At 35.3% G+C, this 21,273-nt stretch overlaps 1 protein-coding gene and 1 long non-coding RNA gene across 2 annotated transcripts; both read left to right on the top strand.

Moving 5' to 3' along the window:
- The first annotated feature begins 1,068 nt into the window (after window positions 1-1,068).
- Window positions 1,069-20,637, top strand: LOC141519047 (uncharacterized). The gene is made up of 4 exons (XR_012477346.1): window positions 1,069-1,298; window positions 3,492-3,551; window positions 20,367-20,477; window positions 20,577-20,637. It is a non-coding gene; the product is annotated as an uncharacterized LOC141519047 (long non-coding RNA).
- On the top strand, window positions 6,485-7,420 carry LOC141519046 (olfactory receptor 8I2-like). The gene has a single exon (XM_074231517.1). It carries the CDS (start codon window positions 6,485-6,487, stop codon window positions 7,418-7,420), a length of 936 nt encoding a protein of 311 aa, XP_074087618.1.
- Window positions 20,638-21,273: the final 636 nt, after the last annotated feature.

Below are 21,273 nucleotides of genomic sequence, written 5' to 3'. Positions count from 1 at the left end.
GATTGTGACCTTGGCCAAGTCACTTAACCTCACTGCCCTGAAAAAAATAGCAGCTACATATCAAAAATTTTGTAGGCATCAGATGAGAATGTTGCAAAAAGTTTAGCCTTAAGTGGCATATTTTTACATTTCTTTTTTACACAATAGCTAGTTATATATAAAAAGGTATAAAATATATTCTTTGGAAGGCAGAGGGCAACCATATTACATAAAACATTGTATTTGTATTTAATCCCTGAAGCAAATAAGATCACCTAAATCAGACTATTTCTATACTAATTAATTTGGATCCCGTGCACTGAAATGAATTTAAGCATTTTATCTTCATAGAAGGACAGAAAAGTAAACCTGATTGCTAATGTTCATTGTAAATTGTTCAGTCAATCAGCTTAAATTGTGCTATAATTGAGTAACTTTTAGCAGTTTTATTTGCCATCCGTTTTTAGGTGAACACTGTGGTATTTTATTTTTCATTATTGGCTTTCCTTTATTTGGAAGGAAAGTTACAATAATTACTATTTTTTTCTTTTTAACTGTTGTTTAGTGTCCCATAAACAAAGAAATTTGATTTGATCTCTCTTGGGTTTTAGGAAAAATAAATTTTGTTTCTGACAGGGAATACCAGGTGTGGAAACTACCTCTGCTGACAAAGATGGACAGCATTTCTGACATGTGTAGTCTCAGATTCTTGACTGAGTGTAGTCACATGATTAGTATGTCTCAAATACTAGCTCTTCCTCACTATAAAATGAATATTCTATGCCTTTTGGCATGAGTTTAAAATGTGATTTAAAAAAAATCCATGAATGTTATTTCATGAAAAGACTTTTGGGTATAATTAAAATGTTATCCTTCAAGGGAAACAAACATTTATAATCAACTCCTTTGTGGGAGAATGTTGGGAGATTTAGTGAATGAGTCCAGTATCAAGAGATTTTTTTTAACCTGGCAAGAATCCAAATGCTATAAAGACATGATCTTGACATTCTGGTTATTATGTCATAAAGAGAAAAAATGACCCCATATATAATATTTTCTTGGATAAGCAGTTGAGCCTTCAAAGGCATAGAAAATATTTGATTTTTTAATATCTAATCAGCTTTATCAAACATGATTCTGTTTCCTTAACATTAATTATTTTACCAAAGCAATAGAAACATTCCAGATGGAATTCAATGTGAATAGTTCCTAAGACCATTCTTCTCTTCATTATCATCAAAGCATCAACCTCCAAAGAACTAATCTTAATAGACAACATCTTTACTGAGAGATTACTTCTTCAGCATTCATAATATTAGGTAAGTAAAAATAAAACAAAGAGAAAGGTAATGACATCTAGAAGATTGCTTGAGTTTAGTTTTCTTTTTCAAAATTTTATTTATTTAAGGCAATGGGGTTAAATGACTTGCTCAAGGTTACAAAGCTAGGCAATTATTAAGTGTCTGAGGTCAAATTTGAACTCAGGTCCTCCTGATTCCAGGACCGGTGCTCTATCCATTGCACCACCTAACTGTCCCTACTTTTCTTTCTTGACTGGGAAATGAAGCCATTAATGGGAAGAAAAAAAAAAGGAAGGGTAAAAGTTTCGACTGGATAATTTAGCTCCTGGCAAGTCAAGTTGTGCTTAACAACGCTAAATAGAAAAGATTGTGATGATGGAATGAACCAATGTTTAGAAGTTTGGAAGAAACCTCAATTAAATCCAGTTTAGAAACTTCAATTAAATTCAATTCATACCTAAATAAGAATTCCAATTTCATCATAGCAGACAAATAATCATTCAATATTTGTTAAAGAACTTTAAACAAAGAAGAATCTACTCTCTCTCAAGTCAGTTAATTATTTTTATTTTTTTGGATAGTGCTTCTTTTAAAATGTTTTATTTTATTTTCAATTTATAGAATAAAACATTTTCATAATATAGTATAATCAAAAAGAACCTTAAAAATCTTTCTCCAAAGCCTAAATATACTCATGTTTTCTAGTATACCTTTATGACATCAAATAGCAGACTAATTCTTCTTTTTCCATAATTTCCCTTACAGACATAAGAATATACTCTATCATCCCTCTTCTCTAATCTGAAATTCTATTATTTAAAAATTCCCAATTCTTTCAACTTTTCTTCATATAACATGATCTGAATTATCCTCATTGTGATTTTCTCCACTTTATCAATGCCATTTCTAAAATTAGAGACCAAAACCCATAAAAATAAAATGTAAAATTTATAAATTTTATATTTTTTTAAAGTTAGTGATGTTATATCCTTGTGAGGAAGAAATGTTCTTTATTTTTTACTCCCTCTCAGGCTTGTGCTAGTAGGTAGATCACCAAAAATGTATACATGCAATACTTTTAATTTAATCTTCATTATAAATAATTTATCTATCACTTTCTTAAGGTTTGACCATCATCAAAATAATGAAACAAGCTATGGTTTATTGCATCAGTCAATTTCTAATGGATAAAAGCTCACACACAAAATGTATTTTGGTTCCATTACATGACTGCCCATATCTAATGTGATCTCCAAACAGTTTCCTTGTTCTCATTAAATATTGTTAGTTGAATATACATACATACATATATATATATGTATATATATATATATAAAATGTTAGGCTAGCTATAGCCCATTCATATCCATGCTAATATAGTAGACAACCTTACTTTGACAAGATGCTTTTCCTTCTCCATTACCCCAGCTATTAGTATATTTGTCTCCCCCTTCCAGTTCACTTATCATCTGATTTGCGTATTTCTGTTACGTACCTTGTTATTGACCTGTTCTCTCAATAGAATTTGAGATCCTTCTTAGCTTTCTTTGTATTCTTATTCTTAGCAGAGTCTAGAACAAAGTAAAAGATTAAGAAATATATTTATTCATTTATTACATAAATGCTTCATTGATTGATTCCTAGGCTATTGGACCTTAGGAATTATTTCAGGTTACTCAAATAAGGAAATTATCCATTAATACAATCACTACCTTCCCTGGGCTTTATATCTCAGGGATTAATCTGTAGACACCATAAGATTAGGCAGTTTGTTCAGGATCACATACCTGTAGTTATGTAATATGCTATTATGTATAGCATATTACATATCTTTCTGAAACTGGAACTAACCCATCATAAATTATTCAACCTTTCAGTCTCCAAAACTAAAGTCAAGGTAAGAACTACTTAGTTGCATCTCTGCATGATTGTCAGATTCATATTTTTGGTTTTATAGACAGTTCATTAAATGCTTATAGGCTCCCAGATTTCAAGTTAGAAGAGACCTTGGGGTATTTAATTTCAATAGTTTTATTTTAAAAATGAAGAAAATGAGGGACACAGAGAATTAACATGAACTGTTACAATATTCACCAAAAACAATGAAGTCCAAATTTTGTTTGGTTGGTTGGTTTGTTTTAATTATTGCCCCTTTGTCTCCATGTCCTGGGACACTTGAATTTTCTTTTTCTTTTTTTTTTTTTAACTCAGATGGGCAGATTTTTCTCCTAATTCAAGCCAGAACTAATTGAACAAACTGCTCTTGAAAAAGTGAGTTCAAGATAGAAAGCATTGGTATAATATAAGAGGCACTTTGCAAGTGCAACTGTCTATACAAAGGAAGAAATGAAATAGTGCCAAACACTGGTGGCCAGCCATTCATTATGCTTAAGGGAAATATGACCACAGGTAAGTTCAAATGGAATCAAAACAAGCACAAGAAAATGTATTTTATTTAGTGAGTGGTGCTTGAAGGATTATGGGGATTTTCAGATTCTGGATTGTATCCAAGAAACTATAGGAAGTTGATACTTTTTGAGAAGGATTACACAGAGAAACTATACTTATGGCAAATAAATTGGCAAGGTAAACCATAATTTATCAAAATATCACAAGAGAGAATTTTGCAACCATCTAGATGACAGGGAATGAGGACTGAACCAAGGTGAATGAAGTTAGATTGTTTAAATAATCTTTCTCAAAATATTGTGCTTTAGCCCCTGACTGGGATGTGACTTGATCAGGTTCACTCACATTTCTTATTACATCTGAATAAGGGATCAATATTTCTTTGTTTTTCTCCACCACCCTCAATGGATCACAGGAAATGTAAATGGAATGACATGTGAGAAATTAGCAGAAACATCATTCAGTGTCTGAATGTTCTTCCACAGTTTACTTTATGGTAACAACTGAATTTAAATGAAAAAAAAAATCCATTTGGGTATAACTTTCCTCATTTGTTTATGCTCCCCCACCACCAGGAAACAGGCTCAGCATAGCATCCTGCCTGTTTACAGGAGGACATATACAAATGAAGAAAGTTATTTCTCCATCTTTAAGATCCTCTAAGTCTAGCAGAGGATATTGGATATTATTTGAAAAAAAAATTATCAAAAAAATAAATGACCACATCCAGTAGTGGGGTAGCAATGGAATGAAAGAAAATTTATTGCTTGGAGTGGGATAACAGGTAAATTCCAAATCATATAATGAAGCTGAAAGGCTCACGCTGGGCTATGGAAAATGGATAATATTTCAACTATTGTCAATCATTGGTACCCAGAATGATAGAGAAGAGTATGGAAATGGGAAAGCACAGCATGTATCTGCAACTTATAGATTGGGAAAGTACTCTGAGACACTGAAAAATTGCTACCAAAGAATATGATGCAATTACATATGAGACAAGATTTTATCATCCCCACCAAAATCAAGCTCCATAAAAATTAGAATGTCAACAGGTCATATGTACTGGAATATTTGATAGTGTAAAACTTTTATATTTATCACCACAAAAACTTCATTGCTTAATACACAGACGGAGATCAGGGAGATATGAAAATCATTACCCTCAAAATTCTTAAAATCGGTTTTAAATATGAATTAAATATATAAAGATTGTGTGTTATAATGTAGATTAAATACCAGAAGAATTGTTACCATTTCTTTCAAAATAGACTGTACCCTAAAGATAGTCAGGGATTCTCAGAAATTTCTCTATTATTTGTTGCAACACATCACAGTGATAAGGACTCTGAAATATTGTTCAATAAATTTTTGCTAAATAAATGAAAGCGTGATAATGGACAAAAGTAAATGATTAGGCAATTAGTAAAACTGTATCCATTAAAATTCAAACTGGGGATTTTAGCCTGAAGAGGAAAGGACTCAGAGGGGTGAAAGATAATACATCTCTCTTTTGGAAGAGAGATTTAATTTATTATTGTTGGCACCAGAGAATTGAAGAAGATTACAGTGGAATATATGATTATATTAGAAACTTCTTAAGTACTTTTAATGTTGTTCAGTCATTTCTGTTGTGTCTTGCTCTTTGTGATCCCATTTGAGTTTTTTTTTCTATTTTTCTTTTTTAGTTTTTGCTAGGCAATGGGGTTCAGTGGCTTGCCCAAGGCCACACAGCTAGGTAATTACTAAGTGTCTGAGGCCGGATTTGAACTCAGCCATTTGAGCTTTTCTTGACAAAGGTACTAGAGGGGTTGATTTTTCCTTCACCAGCTCATATTAAAGATGAGGAACCTGTGACAAACAAAGGCTTAAGTGTCTTTTCAGACTCATACAACTACTGTTGGAGGATAGATATGAACTCAGGAAGATGACTTCCTGACTCTTGACCAGGCACTCAACTAACCACAGCAACTCCTTTGGAGCAGGACTAGCTTTGCCTCCTCAACCCCCTCCAACACCCCTCCCAGAGCTGCCCTCCCCCAGACTTAACACATCCTAAGCATTAATAAATTTTGACTAATTAATAATTCCCAGTCAGAGCTAAGAAAGATAGGTGGGATCACTGGTAATTAGGACATGAAGTGTTTAGAGCACTAAATCTAGAACTAGAATTAGCCGAGCTCGAATTTAGTCTCATATATTTACCTGACTGGGCAAATATCTCAAATTCTATCCGACTCAGTTTTTGTTCTTGTTGTTTTATTATTTTCCCCTTAAATTGTGCATAACACTATCCACTCTCAGTCAGATTCGCTGTGAGAATCAAGGAGATAGTCATTGCAAGACATGTAGCATAATGCCAGGACCATGTTGGATATTAACTATGATTACTGCTACCCAGCCCTTCAAATAATGTTTAATGGACACAAATTTCATATGATGTATTGAGCATTTTTAATCAGATATGGGTAAATTCTTGTCCTCTTTGCGTTTGATGACGAGTCAATGAATTAGGACTGCTGTTGTGCCCATGCTCTGGTCTGGGGAACTACTAGCTGGAGTCTATTTCTGACCATCTTTACAGGTCAAATTAATATGATATATATATTATATATATATATATATATATATATAATCCATATTGCATATCCATGTAATCCCAGTATGCACTACTTTACTTACCCATTGATTTCTGATTGATTTGATACACTATCTTCCTTTGGAGAAGATGTCCCTTCTCTGATATCTCTATTATCTTTATTGCACAGGTTAACTCTTGAATTCAAATGAACTACATGGCAGGGGATAATTTCACCACTGTGACTTCATTCACTCTATCAGGATTTGCAAATCATCCTGAACTACAAGTTGGTCTTTTCTTGATCTTTCTTTTTATTTATTTATTCACTGTTTTGGGTAATCTTGCATTAATTATTTTAATTCAAATTGACCCCCAACTCCATACTCCCATGTATTTTTTTCTTAGCAACTTAGCTTTCATTGATGTTTCATATTCCTCAACAGTCACACCAAAAGCCTTAGAAGATTTACAACTGAAACAAAGAGATATATCCTTTGTGGGGTGTTTTGTTCAAATGTACTTCTTTTGTGGGTTGGTGTGCAGTGAATGTTCTCTCCTGGCATCAATGGCCTATGATCGTTATGTTGCAATCTGTAACCCATTGCTTTATTCAGTTGTCATGTCCCCAAAAGTCTGTATCTGGCTGGGTGTAATACCATATGTGGTTGGTTTCAATAATGCTTTGATAACCGTTTGTGTTATAAGCAGTTTGGCATTCTGCACTTCTACCATTGACCATTTCTTCTGTGACACAACAGCCCTTATGGCCCTCTCCTGCTATGACAGTTTCAGTACAGAAATGGTGATATTTTTCCTAGCAGGATTCACTTTCATTGGTTCTCTTATCATTGTTGTCATCTCTTATGTGGCCATCATCTCTGCCATCCTGAAGATACACTCTGCAGAAGGTCAGCGCAAAGCCTTTTCCACCTGTGCCTCTCACCTTGTGGGAGTTACTATATTCTATGGATCCCTCATTTTTACATACTTACAGCCAGATAATGCATCATTCTTGACAGAAGCCCAAGTTGCATCTGTGTTCTATACAATTGTGATCCCCATGCTCAATCCTCTTATTTATAGCCTAAGGAATAAAGATGTGAAAAATGCTTTGATGAGAGTCCTACACAGAAAAATGTTTCCCCAGTGATAATAATTAAATGGTATGCAAGTACAATAACTACAATACAAAGGACACAAGTCTAAAGTCCTTGAATTCTGTTTTCTAACTACTATATTTCCCCATGTATAAGACACACCTTCATTTGAAATTTGAAAAAATGTATCATTGAATTCAAGTTTTATTCATCATAAAATTCATGCAACTCCTCATCACTCCCATCCATTAGCTTGTTCTTATCTGTCTTGGATGAAGAATCACTGTCTTAGGAAAGGCTCTGACTGCTCACCTGCCTGTGCTCTGGTCTGTGGTTGACCACAAGCACACCCTGGGCACGTCTGTTGTGTGGACGCATGCTTAGTCCATTCCATTTCATGAACTTGAACCACCAATTGTGACCTCCTTTGAAACCAGTCACTTCTTTTTCATCAGCAATTCTTCTTGCCTCATGCTGAACCATCTTTGTGGACACAAGAAATCCAATTGGCTTTTGCTTTTCAATCTATCTCTTCAATTCCCTTTCTAGATCAGGCCATATGACTGACTTGCCTCTCAAGGTCTTCTTCTGCCATGACATTTCAGTAGGGTTTCTTGTTCCCATGGCCGGTCTTGGGTTGTTTTCACAGTTGAAGGAGGACCAAACTGACAAGCACAATTTCCATTCACTTTTGCAAATTAGAGCACTTTGAACTTGAATTCAGCACTGGATGAAGATCTTTTCAGAGCCATTTCTGGGCAGATTGTGGCAAAACATAACCTAATATATTGGTAACAAATAGGAAACAATGAGTATGAAGACAACAAGCAGGAAAAAGTGAGAAATGCAAGTAAAAAAATCTACAACCACGGTATGAGAAGCTCCAGTTTTTAGACTCCAAATTTTTAGAAAAAAAAGTGTATTCTATACATGGGGAAATGTAGTAATAAATTTCATGCAGTTTATCAATGACTTCTTTATTGACAGAGACAATGATATTTCCAACTTCTTCCTTCTTTACCTTTAAATAACAATAGACACTCCTAAATTTCCCAAGAATTATTGTTCTGAAAAAATATTACTGAATGTTATTACTTATATATTCTCTATTTATTTGGCTGTCAACAAGTTATATTACTTAATAGAAAGAAAGCTACTTGAAGACAAAATCAATCATAATTTTTTATTAATATCATGAATTCATTAACAATAATATGGAATAGAATAGTTACTTAATAAATATTTGTTCATTAAACAATTCAGAACTTCCTTCTGGATATTTCCACTATAATATAACTTACATTACATTGCCTTCTCCTGGTTTCCCATTTAAACAATATTTATCCCATTCACATTATGACTTTACCATTGTGGTTTTGATATATTGTGGGTCCAACAAGAATTTAATAGGAAATTTTCAGAGAGTTTTGCAGATGACACCTATAGTCTAGATGATGACCCAGAAAAAGTTTAGAAAGTTAGGAATGGAGGATTGTTATAAAAAAGGCATTTTTGTAGACTCTAAGCATCATTGAAAAAAAGGCTAAGTCCTTATGATAATGGGAAGGAGGTACTCTCAGGGAAAGAGGGCTTAAACTCTTGAGCTCAGTTCTATGTGAAAAATTCCTAGATTGACACTGAAGGTATGAAAGGCTTAGACTTCCATTCACAAAGTTGCAATATTCACATGTATTATAGAGCTGAAACAGTTCACCAATTGTATTTATATTGAGAGGCAATGGGCTACTTAAGAACAGACTGAATATCAAAAGTGCAGGCTAAAAATGCTTGAAGGGAAAGATGAAAGAAAAATGCCTGAGTTTAGATCCTTGAGGATCTAGCATGCAGGGAAAGAAGTAGTAAAGTTAAAAGGAAAAGAGAAGAAAGAGAAAAAGGAGAGAGAATAGAGAAAGATAGAAAGATAGAGAAGCTTAGATTAGCATAGATCCAGCCACATGGAGCTGGGGCCATATTGTCTTGAACAGAGGAAGTGATCACTTGAGCTGAGCTCAAGGTCAAAAAGGGGAAAACCAAAAAGGAAGAAAGGGGTTTAGTCAGTGGAAGCCTGCTCAAAATACTTTTGCAGTGCACAGGACAACTGTTGTACTTGAGGAGTGGTTATCTTCTGGCTCCAGGTAGTCTACAATGTGTATGCCACAGAGATAGTCCCCAAGAATAGTCCTCATTGCACATGGGTGGCATTCTACATACTTCATTGTTTCTGTCTCAAAGGGTGCTTCCTTTGAGACCAAGGTGGTTTAGGAATTGTTGGGAATGAAGAATGCCCTTTAAAAAAAAGTTTACAGTATTGTCTTTGTGTTCTGCTCACTTGTAAGATTTCCCAAAGGAAAATGAAGATGAAGGTTTTATGTGCATTTTCCAGATTCTATGGCAGTGCCATGACCCTAAAACTCAAAGATGTAGTCATTTGACTAAAGGGAATTCATTTAAACTCTGTTTGCTTCAGTTTCTTATCTGCAAATTGGGAATAATTTAATCTGAAGAGTTGCCTTGAGGATCAGATGAAATAATATTTGAAAATATGCTTTGTACAGGACTTGACCAGAGCGACTACATAAATGTTCATTCTTTTCTGTTGCCTTCTATACTAACTGCCCTTTGACTCTTTTAACATCCATCATAATCATTCTACCAGGATTTAATCTTTTGAGTCCCTATCCTTAAAACTCATATGCATGTATGTATGTATGTATGTATATATATATATATGTATATATATATATATAGTGCATTCCTTAGTGTTCTCATTAATGCAGATGATTCTCAAATTTATGGCTTCAATTCCAATAGCAGTCAAATACTGATAATTTCATCAAATATAAGTCTCTTCATTTTACCTTTAATCTCCAGTTCTCTATTCCTAATCTTCACTCAAGTCCTGAAACCCTTAGTTTTCCTCTCACAGATTCATCTGTCTCCCTCACTACAACAAACTTCTCCCTAAAATATGTAGTCATAAATATAGTAAATATAAAATATGTATTATCATAAATATATTTTTTGCCCTATTTGAATTCCAGGTTTTATCCAGTTTGGTACCCTGCAAGACTGCAAATAAGCAGTATTTCCCAGTATCAGCTTTAAAGAATTGTAGTCTTGGATTGTCTCTTTTGCTTGAGCAAAGGGCATTTATTTGAGGGTTTAAGCTCCCAGCAGACTCTGCTCTGATACTGGGAAACACTCCCCAAACCTCATCATGTACACATATACACACACATACATATATATGCATACATAGAAACATGCATAAATATATATTATCCAAATATACATATGAATAATTTTTGGTAAAAGTATCTTATTTTTTCAAATTGCATATAATGCAAGTTTTTAACATTCATTTTTATAATATTTTGACTTTCAAATTTTTTTCTTTTCTTCCCTTACTTCTAGTCCTCCTCCTCAAGATGGCAAACAATCAGATAGAGGTTATATATGTGCAATAAAGCAAACATATTTACACTTTGGCCATATTATGGGGGGGGGCAGGAAATAGAACAAGAGGAAAAAGCCACAAAAAATAAGGGAAAATCATGCTTCAATCTGTATTCAGACTCTTCTTCTTCTGGATATGGATAGCAGTTTCTATTAATGCAGAGAATTATGAATGTAGTAGAAACAAATTCTGTAATTTTCAATGCTCTTCAATCTTGTTACAACAAAGAAAGTTCTTTGCTCTCGAGGTGTAAATTTATTCCTCTTGCTTCATTAATGTAATGTTTAATGTAAAATTTGTATCCTGTCTCTTTATTCACCCCCCCCAGCCTCCAACTTTCTACCTGGTCTTAGTCATGAAAGGCAGGAGGGGTTTCCCCTTTTGTCCTCAATACCCAGATAAGGAGCAAGGCTATAAAAACATAAACTGAATCTCTGCTTGGGGTTGGTGGTCCATCCCAGTCCAGTCAGCTCTGCTTGACTGTTCCTTCTCTCTCTCTCTCTCTCTCTCTCTCTCTCTCTCTCTCTCTGTCTGTCTGTCTGTCTGTCAAGCAACCTTGCCAATTCTTTTGTTTTTCCACTCCCTGCCCTAAAGTTCCTGCTGCTCCTGCTGGGAAAGAGAGTTTTTTAAAACCTGTTCACCTTGCTATATTTTATAAAAGAAAAATCCTGAGCAGTTTTAAAATCCCACATACAAATTCCTTTGTTATTCAGTAACTCTCAGTTTCTATCTGGACTTGGTGAACCCCACCCCCAATCCCATAGTCATCACTATCATGAGTCTTAGAGAATTATCTTGGATCATTTTATTTCTGAACAAAGCCGTTGGACTCTTACATCTCAGCTCCTCTCCAAGGTTGCAAGGTCTTAATAATTTGCTGCTAGGGATATGTGACAAAAAAATCCTGTGATACAAAAACACTGTAGATTTCACATTTCCTTCCTTGTCAGATCCTCCTCCAACACTGATGAGAGGGGCTGGAAACAATATCCCCTCAATGATCTAGTACCACTGTTTCTTGTGCACAACACCCAATTCTCTGACTAATGTATCTTTTCATTGGCTTTCCGTTCCACTCTCTGCCCCTGACTTTGTTCATGACTCAGTTCAAATTCCATCTTCTCAAAATGATCCCTCTCTATCCTATCTTCCTAGTTATTAGTGTTTCTTTAATAAACTTCCCTTTATACTGTGTGTATCTTGTAGATAAATAGGTGCCTCTGTGTTATCTCCTCTAATAGAATATCATTTCCTTAAGATCCAATGACTTTATTCTCCTTTGTTTCCTAAACACTTAGTTCCTTCTCCTATCATTTGTAATTTCTCAGTCACTAATTGCTCAGATCAGTGATTCCCTTATCAGAACTCTTCTCTGATAAAGGAGATGATATGCCTAAATTTCTGGACTTAAAAATTCTACCCATGCTAGAATGACAAGACTTTCCCAATATAGTTAGGCTGGACATGATGTGCTAGAAACACAATCTTTCCCTAGATATTTCCTAGGATTCCCTGTTTGCTAGGATATGTGAAAGCTCTTGGACTTTGTAAGTAGACATTTGAATAATTCCGCATCATTCTATGCCATTACAAAACACTGAATTCTGGTGAAAGATATTTAACATAAATGCTAGAAACTTTTCCTTTGAGATCACTGATAACATAATATACTTTCAGTTATGATATGCCTAATTCTTTTTTTTTGCATGTGACATCTATATGTGGAATATAGGAATAACTTAAAAATATTTAACTTCTTCATGGACATTTTATTCCAAAAATATTCAACTGGATTGAAATTACTTGGAGGATCATAATCCAAAACCAGGAAGATATCCATAGCAGTGGTTGCAGTCCTGGTGATAGTGCTAATAGTAGCAGTAGTAATGGTTGTAATAGGAGTAGTAGTAGTATTAAAAGTAAAAGTAGCAGCAGCAGCAGGAACAACAACAGTAATAGTAGAAGTAGTAGTAATATTAAAACAAACACCTCCAAGTAGCTAAATTATGATCATAAAGTTAAAGAAAATGAAAGTTGACAAGACATCCATGAATCCTTCCTACACTTTGAAACTTCCTGATTTAAAAAAAAATTACACAATTTTAATAAGACTTATTTGCAGGTTTGTCAATCCATACCTCATTAGAAATAGTCAGAAGGACCAAGATCAGGTAGCAATTGAGGCTGATAGAGACAGAATTCTACTCAACAACCCTGCAACAAGGATTTATTGAATACCCACTGTGTGCCAGGATATAAAAGATAAAAGAGAAGCAAACAACTTTTACCTTCAGAGTTTATATACAATTAAAATAGTCATGTGAACATAGCTAGACATGAGCAAAAGAGATATATAATGAACTTCTGAAAAAGAGAATATCACTAGATTGATGGATAATGAAAGGCCTCTTATAGAAGATGTCACAAAGGGAGCTTTGCAGAAGACTAAGGATTTTTCTAAGGTATAGAGATTAGGAGGGATTCTTTTTTATTATGGACATAGCCTATAGGTAACTTTAAGTTGTACAGTTAGAAAATGGAATGCTGAATAAATAGAACAGTAAGATAACCAGTTTTGCTGAATTAGAGACTACAATAATGAAGAGTAGAATGGAATAAAACCTGTGATAAGACCAACTTCTGGAGGACTTCAAGTACCAAAGCAAAGTTATGATGCTGGAAGCAATAGGAAACCAGTGGAGTTTATTGAATAGGGGAATGACATGATCCAATCTGCTCTTTGGGAAAAATCACTTCAGTTGCTTTCAGGAAAAGAGAATAGGAAGGTTCATTCTTGAAGAAAACCATGACTTCAGGGAGGTGATGTCATGACAAGCACATAAATTGGATTTGAGTGAGGGTGGAGTTGTATAAAGTCACCGACTTCATTTTCTTCTCCAGAGCCATCTGATCTAGTGGCCAACATGAATCAGAACAATTGGAGATGGCCCTAAATGTGAGGCAATCAGGGTTAATTAATTTACCCAAGGTCACAGCTAGTGATTATCAAGTGTCTGAGGCTGGATTCAAACTCCCATCCTCCTGACTCCAAGACCAGTGCTCTATCCATACACCATCAGGTTTGAAGGAAGAAAATCAATTAGAAATCAATTACAATAACCTGGGAGCAAGTGATGAGAGATTTAACTTTTCCATGCTTGATGTTCCTATTGTTTGAATGGAGGAAATAGATTTGATGATCTCTAACATCCTTTCCTTCTCTATATTTATGATCCCACATTAAAAGCATAGTTGAAAGTTGTTTTGACTCAGTATCCCATTCCCAATTCAGTTTATCAATCAGTTTTGCAGGAAGATCTAGCAAAAAAGCAAATATTAAAACTACAGCATTTTTATTACTTTGTTATGTACTCCCTACCTGCAAATTTTCACAGTCTTGCCACTTTGGGGAGGGACTGAGATTCATGGGCTCAGTCTTCCATTGAGGTGGATCTATAGGAATATCTTAAAGTTACCTATAAAAACTATCCTCACCTTGAAGGAATTTCTGATTTTCACTGGTCAACCTATCAACATGTTGCTACCTTGACTTATTTACAATACAATCCTTTTCATTCTCTTTGTCTTGAGTTCTGTCTAGTTAATTAGTATGAAAATTCAAATGAAGAAATTTCCTTCAACAATTTTATTTAGGAAAGTGTGTGCAAGAAAATAGCATCCTAACAGTGAGGAAAAGATAGGAAAAAATCTATAAAACAGGATTGAGAATTTGAGAAATTCAACAATCTCAGATCATTCAGTGAAGAGGAAGAAGAAAGACTGAAACAGATGCTGAGAAAAATGTTGAATCACATTCAATATAATTGATTTTTGTAATAGTGGTGTTCATTGTTTTCCATTTAACAAAAAAAACATGAGGATATGAGGATTAAGTGTATTATCAGAGAGTTAATTTTACATACACCAAATAATATGTAGTTATTAATATTATCCCTAATTTCAGAGTGTTAGGATTCAGCATAGAACTGTCTGAGAAAGAATTCAAGAGATGCAGGTCTTCTCCCATGCAAGTAGGCACTTTATCGAGCACTATGACGGAACATTAGACTGAAAGTTTGGAGATTCTCTACCAAAGAGAAATATGACAGCTGCTCTTTTATAAATGGTGGAGCAAAAGGAAGAAGAAAGGAAAAAAAATATTCTTATAAGGTGACTCAAGATGTCAAAAGATGTCCCCCCCAAAAAACGGAATGGTGCCAGAAAGGGACAATTAGAAAGGACAGAACTTATAATTAAGTTATAAATGTTACTTGCTAAGGAGAAATTTTTGATGTCAAAGAGGACCCAGGTACTGATAATAAGTAATTAGGTTTCTAGGCAGACCCTTATTTTCACGTAAAATAAAAGTAAAAGTCAAAAAGGTGAGGGACAGAGGGCACTGATAGGGAGCAGTCAGAACTAGTAATTAAGTAAAAGAACTAAATTGTGCAAAGTCACCAACTAAAAATTACCTGGGGTAGACCTTGGGGAGGGTTAGCAGCCACAAATCCTGAATTAAGTCATAGCTTGAATACACTATTCTAGCAAGGATCCAACAAAGACCCTCAGGGGACCCAGAGCACATCAAAACATCAGGGCCTCATCAGAAATAGAAGAGATCAAAATGAAGGGGAAATCCCATCAAGCCATGAAGGAAAGTACTATTTTACTCCAGTTAGAGAACTTGTATTGAAGAATCTTTTTTTTTTCCTTTTTTTTTCCTCTTGCTGCTTGGGGGAAAATGACTAATATAGAAATATGTTTTACATAACTGTAAGGGGTTAATAGACAGAGCACATGGCCATGAGGAATTCATCCTGAGAGTCATTGAGACCTGGGACAACAGGAATGTCCATACCAGAGTGCTCTGAACTCAGGAAGGAGCTCTGGCCCTTCTCTCTCTTTGTTCTCCTGCCTTTCATCCTTATCTTGTTGAATATTCTCAGGAAGGACCTTTTGTCCTTATCTCTCTGCCTTTCATCCTTATCTTGTTGAAGATTCCACATATTCCAGGATACACACCTTTTGTGACATGCCCCTTACACTTTCACAGGGGGACTAGGCTTATATATACCCTTACTCAACTATGTGAGTCAGAGATGTAGCATATACCTGCAATAAACTCCTTGCTTATCTCTCACTGGCTGACTTTCATTATTGAACATGCAGGACATGTTCGGTGGCACGCCCCGAAGAGCTTTGTAAATTAGGCTGATGCCCAGCTGCCCAGAGTGGACCACAACACATAACTTTATATGTTCAATGGGCATCATATTTCTTACCATCTCAATGGGTTGGGGAAGTATGTATGATTGGAGAGCATTTGGAACTGAAAATAAATGAAATAAAATACATTTTAAATATATTTTAAATGTATGATCTATGATCTATGAATATGAGATATATTGTAGGAGAAACAGAAATATTATGGTTCTATTTTCTCTAACCTAGATTACTTTCCAGTTTGAAAAGTATTAATCATAATATGACATAATATGGCCAGATTAACACAGTTCAAATCAATAAGAATTTATTGGGATTCACCCACAGGTAAAGTGGTTTAGAAAAATACAGTGAAATGATGCTTCAAAGACCTGAAGAAGGAGATTAAGGTTGGTTCTTTGAGATCAAATAATAGAATGATCTCCAGGAAAATTTAAGGTTTTGTCTGTTCCCCTGCAGCACAAAATTTCCTGTGCTCCATCAGCTCGGGAGATCATTCTAAGATCGATTCTACTATCTAATGGTCTTGGGTAACTCCCAGAGAAATAAAACTTTGTGTCTAATCTAATTTTTTATTGTTGTTATGTTATTTTAACTTTATGTTTTAAGGTTCATAATTTTAAATTAACAGAATCCACAAATAATTCATCCAACTACAAGGAAGTGACCCTCTGCCCCTGGAAATGGTGTGGCTATCAAGGGACGATCAAAAAAGCTATGCAACTCATGATGATACAGGGAGGTATAGACACAGGAGCTTTGAATTGGAAACAGATTTTGTAATCTTTATTACTGTTAAATTTTGTAAAAATGTTATCTGTTCCTGTGATGTAAATTGACTGTTGTTCCATTGTTAAATGTAAATATGTAATGTCCCCTCATTCCCAACCACAAGCTTCCAACTTTTTACCTGGTTTTGATGCAAGGAAAAGATGAAGAGAATTGTGAGAGTAGAAATTGGGTGAGATGTAAATCGACTACCACCTACTCTTGAGATGTAAATTGACTACCACAGAAAAGATATAGAGAATTATGATTGTAACAGAAACATAATTTGTGATCTTAAAGGCTGCTAATCTTGTCAAATTGGGTGGAGAGCCCCATTCTTGATGTAAATCCACTACCATAGATTCATTGTTTAATGTAAAATTTGCATCCTGATCTCCTTAGGCTTCACCTAACTGGACCTGGAGTTCACCTTTTGCCCTTTGGATGGGAGACAAGACATAAAAACCTGGGTTGGACTCTAGCTCCAGGTCACCAGACTTGCTTGTCCAGTCAAGCACAGCTTGACAGCTCTGTTATCTCTGTCTTTCTTTACCTATCATTTTCTTATGTGTTGTAACTTCTTTTAATAATTTTTTAATTTTCTTTCCACCCTTGCTTTCCTGAGTCAGAATAATTATTCCTCATAGGCAGAACCAAACTTCAGTAGCCAGCAGCTACAGTTTCAATCACATAGAGGGGTAGAGATTTCCCCTTTGTCCATAGTCTCCTGACCCTCTGTATTCAGAGAGTGGGCAAGATTATAAAAGCCTGACCTGGACTCCTTTCAGTGCACAGACTCCCAAGTTTCAACCTAGTAGTTCTCCCTGGCTGCCTGTCTCTCTCTCTCTCTCTCTCTCTCTCTCTCTCTCTCTCTCTCTCAAACAAATCTCACCTCGTCTTTTGTTATTCTCCTGTCCTCAAGGCGTTTGCTGCTTCTAGGAGAGCAGAAAATATATTAATTAATCTGTATGGTTTGCAGGTTTATATAATAAATCCTGAGCAATTTTAAAATCCCAGGACTGTGTGTGAATACTTTGGCCATTCAAGGTCTCTCAATCTTTAATTGGTGACACCAATCCCCAGCAACAATGATAGGTTTCTAATGCATCTATATGGTCTGGACTGTGTTGTACCATTTATCACCCCTCTTGTCATCAAGGTCAGTTTTCTAGAGTTACTAGTCCAATGCTTTAACCTTAATATCAAATTTTCTTTCCTTTAAATCATCCCTTTCTTTTCTATATAAGGTACTGTCCTTCTCCCAGTAACATAAACTGGGATGTCAACTTCCGTTCATCCCTCATCAGGCAATTAATCTAAAAACATTTATTAGAAGATGCTAATCACAGTATTAGGGAGGAAGTCAGGGGGTGGGGGGGGGAGAGAGAGAGAGAGAGAGAAAGAGAGAGAGAGAGAGAGAGAGAAACAATCTCATTCCTTTTATTTATTATCTTTTTTTTATTTTTGCAAGGCAATGGGATTCAATGACTTGTCCAAGATCACACAGCTAAGCAAGTATTAAGTGTCTGAGATGAGATTTGATTTGAACTCAGGTCATTCTGACTCCAGGGCTGTGCCACCTAGCTGCCCCCAATCTCATTCCTTAAAATTGTGATGCAATACTGAAAAATTCTCATACATCTATCACTTTTATTACTGACATGGAAACCACTTGATAAAGACAGTTTTCTGAAAACTGACTGAACCAGAAATGGTTTGAGTTTCCAGGTTACAAATTCTCTGGCAAATTTCTCAAACTTTCCCTTCCCAAGATCCCCAAACTTCCTTTCTAGATTTTGCTTGTTATACTAAACATCCTCTCAGATGAAACAGTGAGATACCTAATTCCTCCCACCTGCTACTTGGTAGTTCCCTTTGCCTTAGTATCCTATTTAAACCTTGTTTCCAGTTCCCTCCTCAGCTACCTCAGCATTTGTTATGGGACACTTCAAGCTGCAGCCCCAACTAAAAACCTCAATTTTGTTATATTAACTGTTTTAATAAAAAAATTCAAGGTGACACACTTTAGCCAACACTTTTTACCTTGACAATTCTAAAGTTTCCTAATGAGTCTATGCCTCCATTTTCTCTCCTTGTTGCTCATTAATCTAGAGTCTTTATTATAATGTTTGTCCTTCATTTTTGAAGAAGACAGTGACATCAGAGAGGTGATATCATGACGAGCACATGAATTGGATTTGAGTGAGGATGCTGTGCTAAGTCACCAGCCTCATTTTCTCCTCCAGACCCATCTGGGTCCAGTAGCCAGATATAGATCAGGATGATTGGAGATGACCCTGGATGTAAGACAGTCAAGTTTCAGTGATTTTTCCAATGTTACACAGCTAGTGTAACTAAATTTGAACTCCTATCCTTCTGAATCCAAGGCCACCTAGCTGCCCCATAAATGTCAAAAGTATCATATTAAGAAAAAGGCTAGAGAGGGCCACTCCCTTAACAAAGTAGTTTGTCAATCAGATTTTCCATCTTGGATAAAGATTAGTGCCTCAACCTAGAATATCAAGTTCATCATATGACGAATCCTTTCAAAATTCACCTTAGGTATTCCCTTCTCTCTAAATTACTCTCCAACTCCACTGGGTGAAGCTGATATTCTCAAATTGTCTTAATTTTTAAAATCTATCCAGTTCTAAATTCTAGTTGACTAATTTACAAAATTTTTATTTAAGGTCCCATAAACATGAAAGTGATGTGGAAAGGGCAATATGTTCCTTTGGACTAACCCTGATTGGAGGTTATTCAGTCAATGTTTGATAAGCTCTTATCTGCAATAAAATACAGACTTGGATTATACAGTTCTCAGGTCCTTTACAACTTCAAGGTGGATGATTCTGTGTCATCTTCTCTCCATCAATATCAAAATCAATTCTTGGATATCAGGAATTATGAATTGTGTCATTTTTCATATCTACATATTCTGTGTTAGGTAAGGACTTTCCATATAGTGAATTAAATAAAGGATTGATCTATTAGATCAATTTACAATAAATTGAATTAGATCTAATCCAACATTTCCTCTTTTTAGTTGGTCATTCCAAAAGACCTTTTGTTTCAATGCAGAATCAACAATCACCAGACACATGAAGTAATGCATTATAATTATTTTTCCAGGTTGATTTCGTTAATATAGAAATTCCTTGAGCTTGTGGACTGTTTTCCTTTTTGTCTTTGTGTCTCAAGCACCCTTTCACAAAGAAAAGGAATAATACATACCAATAAAATTAAAGTGAATTGATGTCAATTCCTAAAGTCCTCTGGCCTCTCAGGACAACACTTGTACTCTTAAAAATTGCACTGGTTTCTTTACATTCAGAAGTATTTTATCTTTACATTGTGTCGAGAGACTAGCTCGATAAAAGTATTGGAGTAGAATGACACTGGCCTGGAAATTAGGACCTTCAGGATATGTTCCCAGATCTGTTCCAAAGTTTTGCTTTTTGAATTTGGAATACTTTTACTTGAGACCCAGTAGTTTACTTGTATGACCATGGGACTCTACAATATCTTAATTCCATCACTTTAACCTGTAGGTAAATTTGATCCGGTAGTTCATCAAATAGGAATAAGAAAAATGGAAGTCTAAGCATCCCCGCAGATTATCCACCAGATTCGGTGATAGGAAAATGGAGAGGTATGTTAAGGTAGGATGTTAAAGAAATATATTGAGAGTGTTCAATGAGGAAAACTATGTAAAGTGTGTGATCAGAACCATATGTTACAGTGCTGTTCTCCTTAAACAGATTAATCAGAAGACCCAGACCAAGAGGACAAAAAAGGGGTTTATTTACTTTTCTTGAGAAGAAGTCACAACCTTGGTAAGGTGAGTTACAGTGCTAGGTAAGCCCCTTTATCCTAGTCCCTAATACAGTCTCCTGGCCTGCTGCCTACTGGGTAGGTAGCTGGGCTCACAATCTTTCCATTAGTATCTAGCCAATCAATGCAAAGTATTGTCAAGCCCTATTTGCATAATTATTACTTCTTTTTACCCTAGCAAAGGGAGATAATTCATTTTACCCTATCAGAAGGAAGTAATTCTTTACCCTTCCATATATAGGGGTCAATCAGCACAGTATTGTATAATCTTTGTTTACCACCCAACCTTGGGGAAGTGGAAATTTTGCAATTCTAGCTGATGTAGCTTTGGAAAAAAGGAAGACTCATTGAAACTATGAGGGAGGCTTCACTCTATTTTAATCCCACTCACTAAGATCTCTGAGAAAACTGGATCATATTTTAGTACTAGATTCTTTCCTTATGATATCAAAGAGTTGACTCAGAGATTATTAGAGGCAGAAGAGAAACCAGAGATTATTTATATGCTAGCCATTAGGGGGCATACTGAGAAGAAGAAGAAATGGCCATAGTAACTCAATTACGCAAAAAACTATTATTAAGATTCAACTGAAGATGGAGAAATAACTGTCTAGTTTTTAATAT

This window comes from Macrotis lagotis, chromosome 3, assembly GCF_037893015.1.
Source record: "Macrotis lagotis isolate mMagLag1 chromosome 3, bilby.v1.9.chrom.fasta, whole genome shotgun sequence".
NCBI lineage: Eukaryota > Metazoa > Chordata > Mammalia > Peramelemorphia > Peramelidae > Macrotis > Macrotis lagotis.
This window is presented reverse-complemented; position numbering and strand designations above follow the sequence as displayed.

What these genes read in the sequence shown, in the direction of transcription:
- LOC141519046 (XM_074231517.1), top strand. Translation starts at nt 6,485, where the DNA reads ATGGCAGGGGATAATTTCACCACTGTGACTTCATTCACTCTATCAGGA.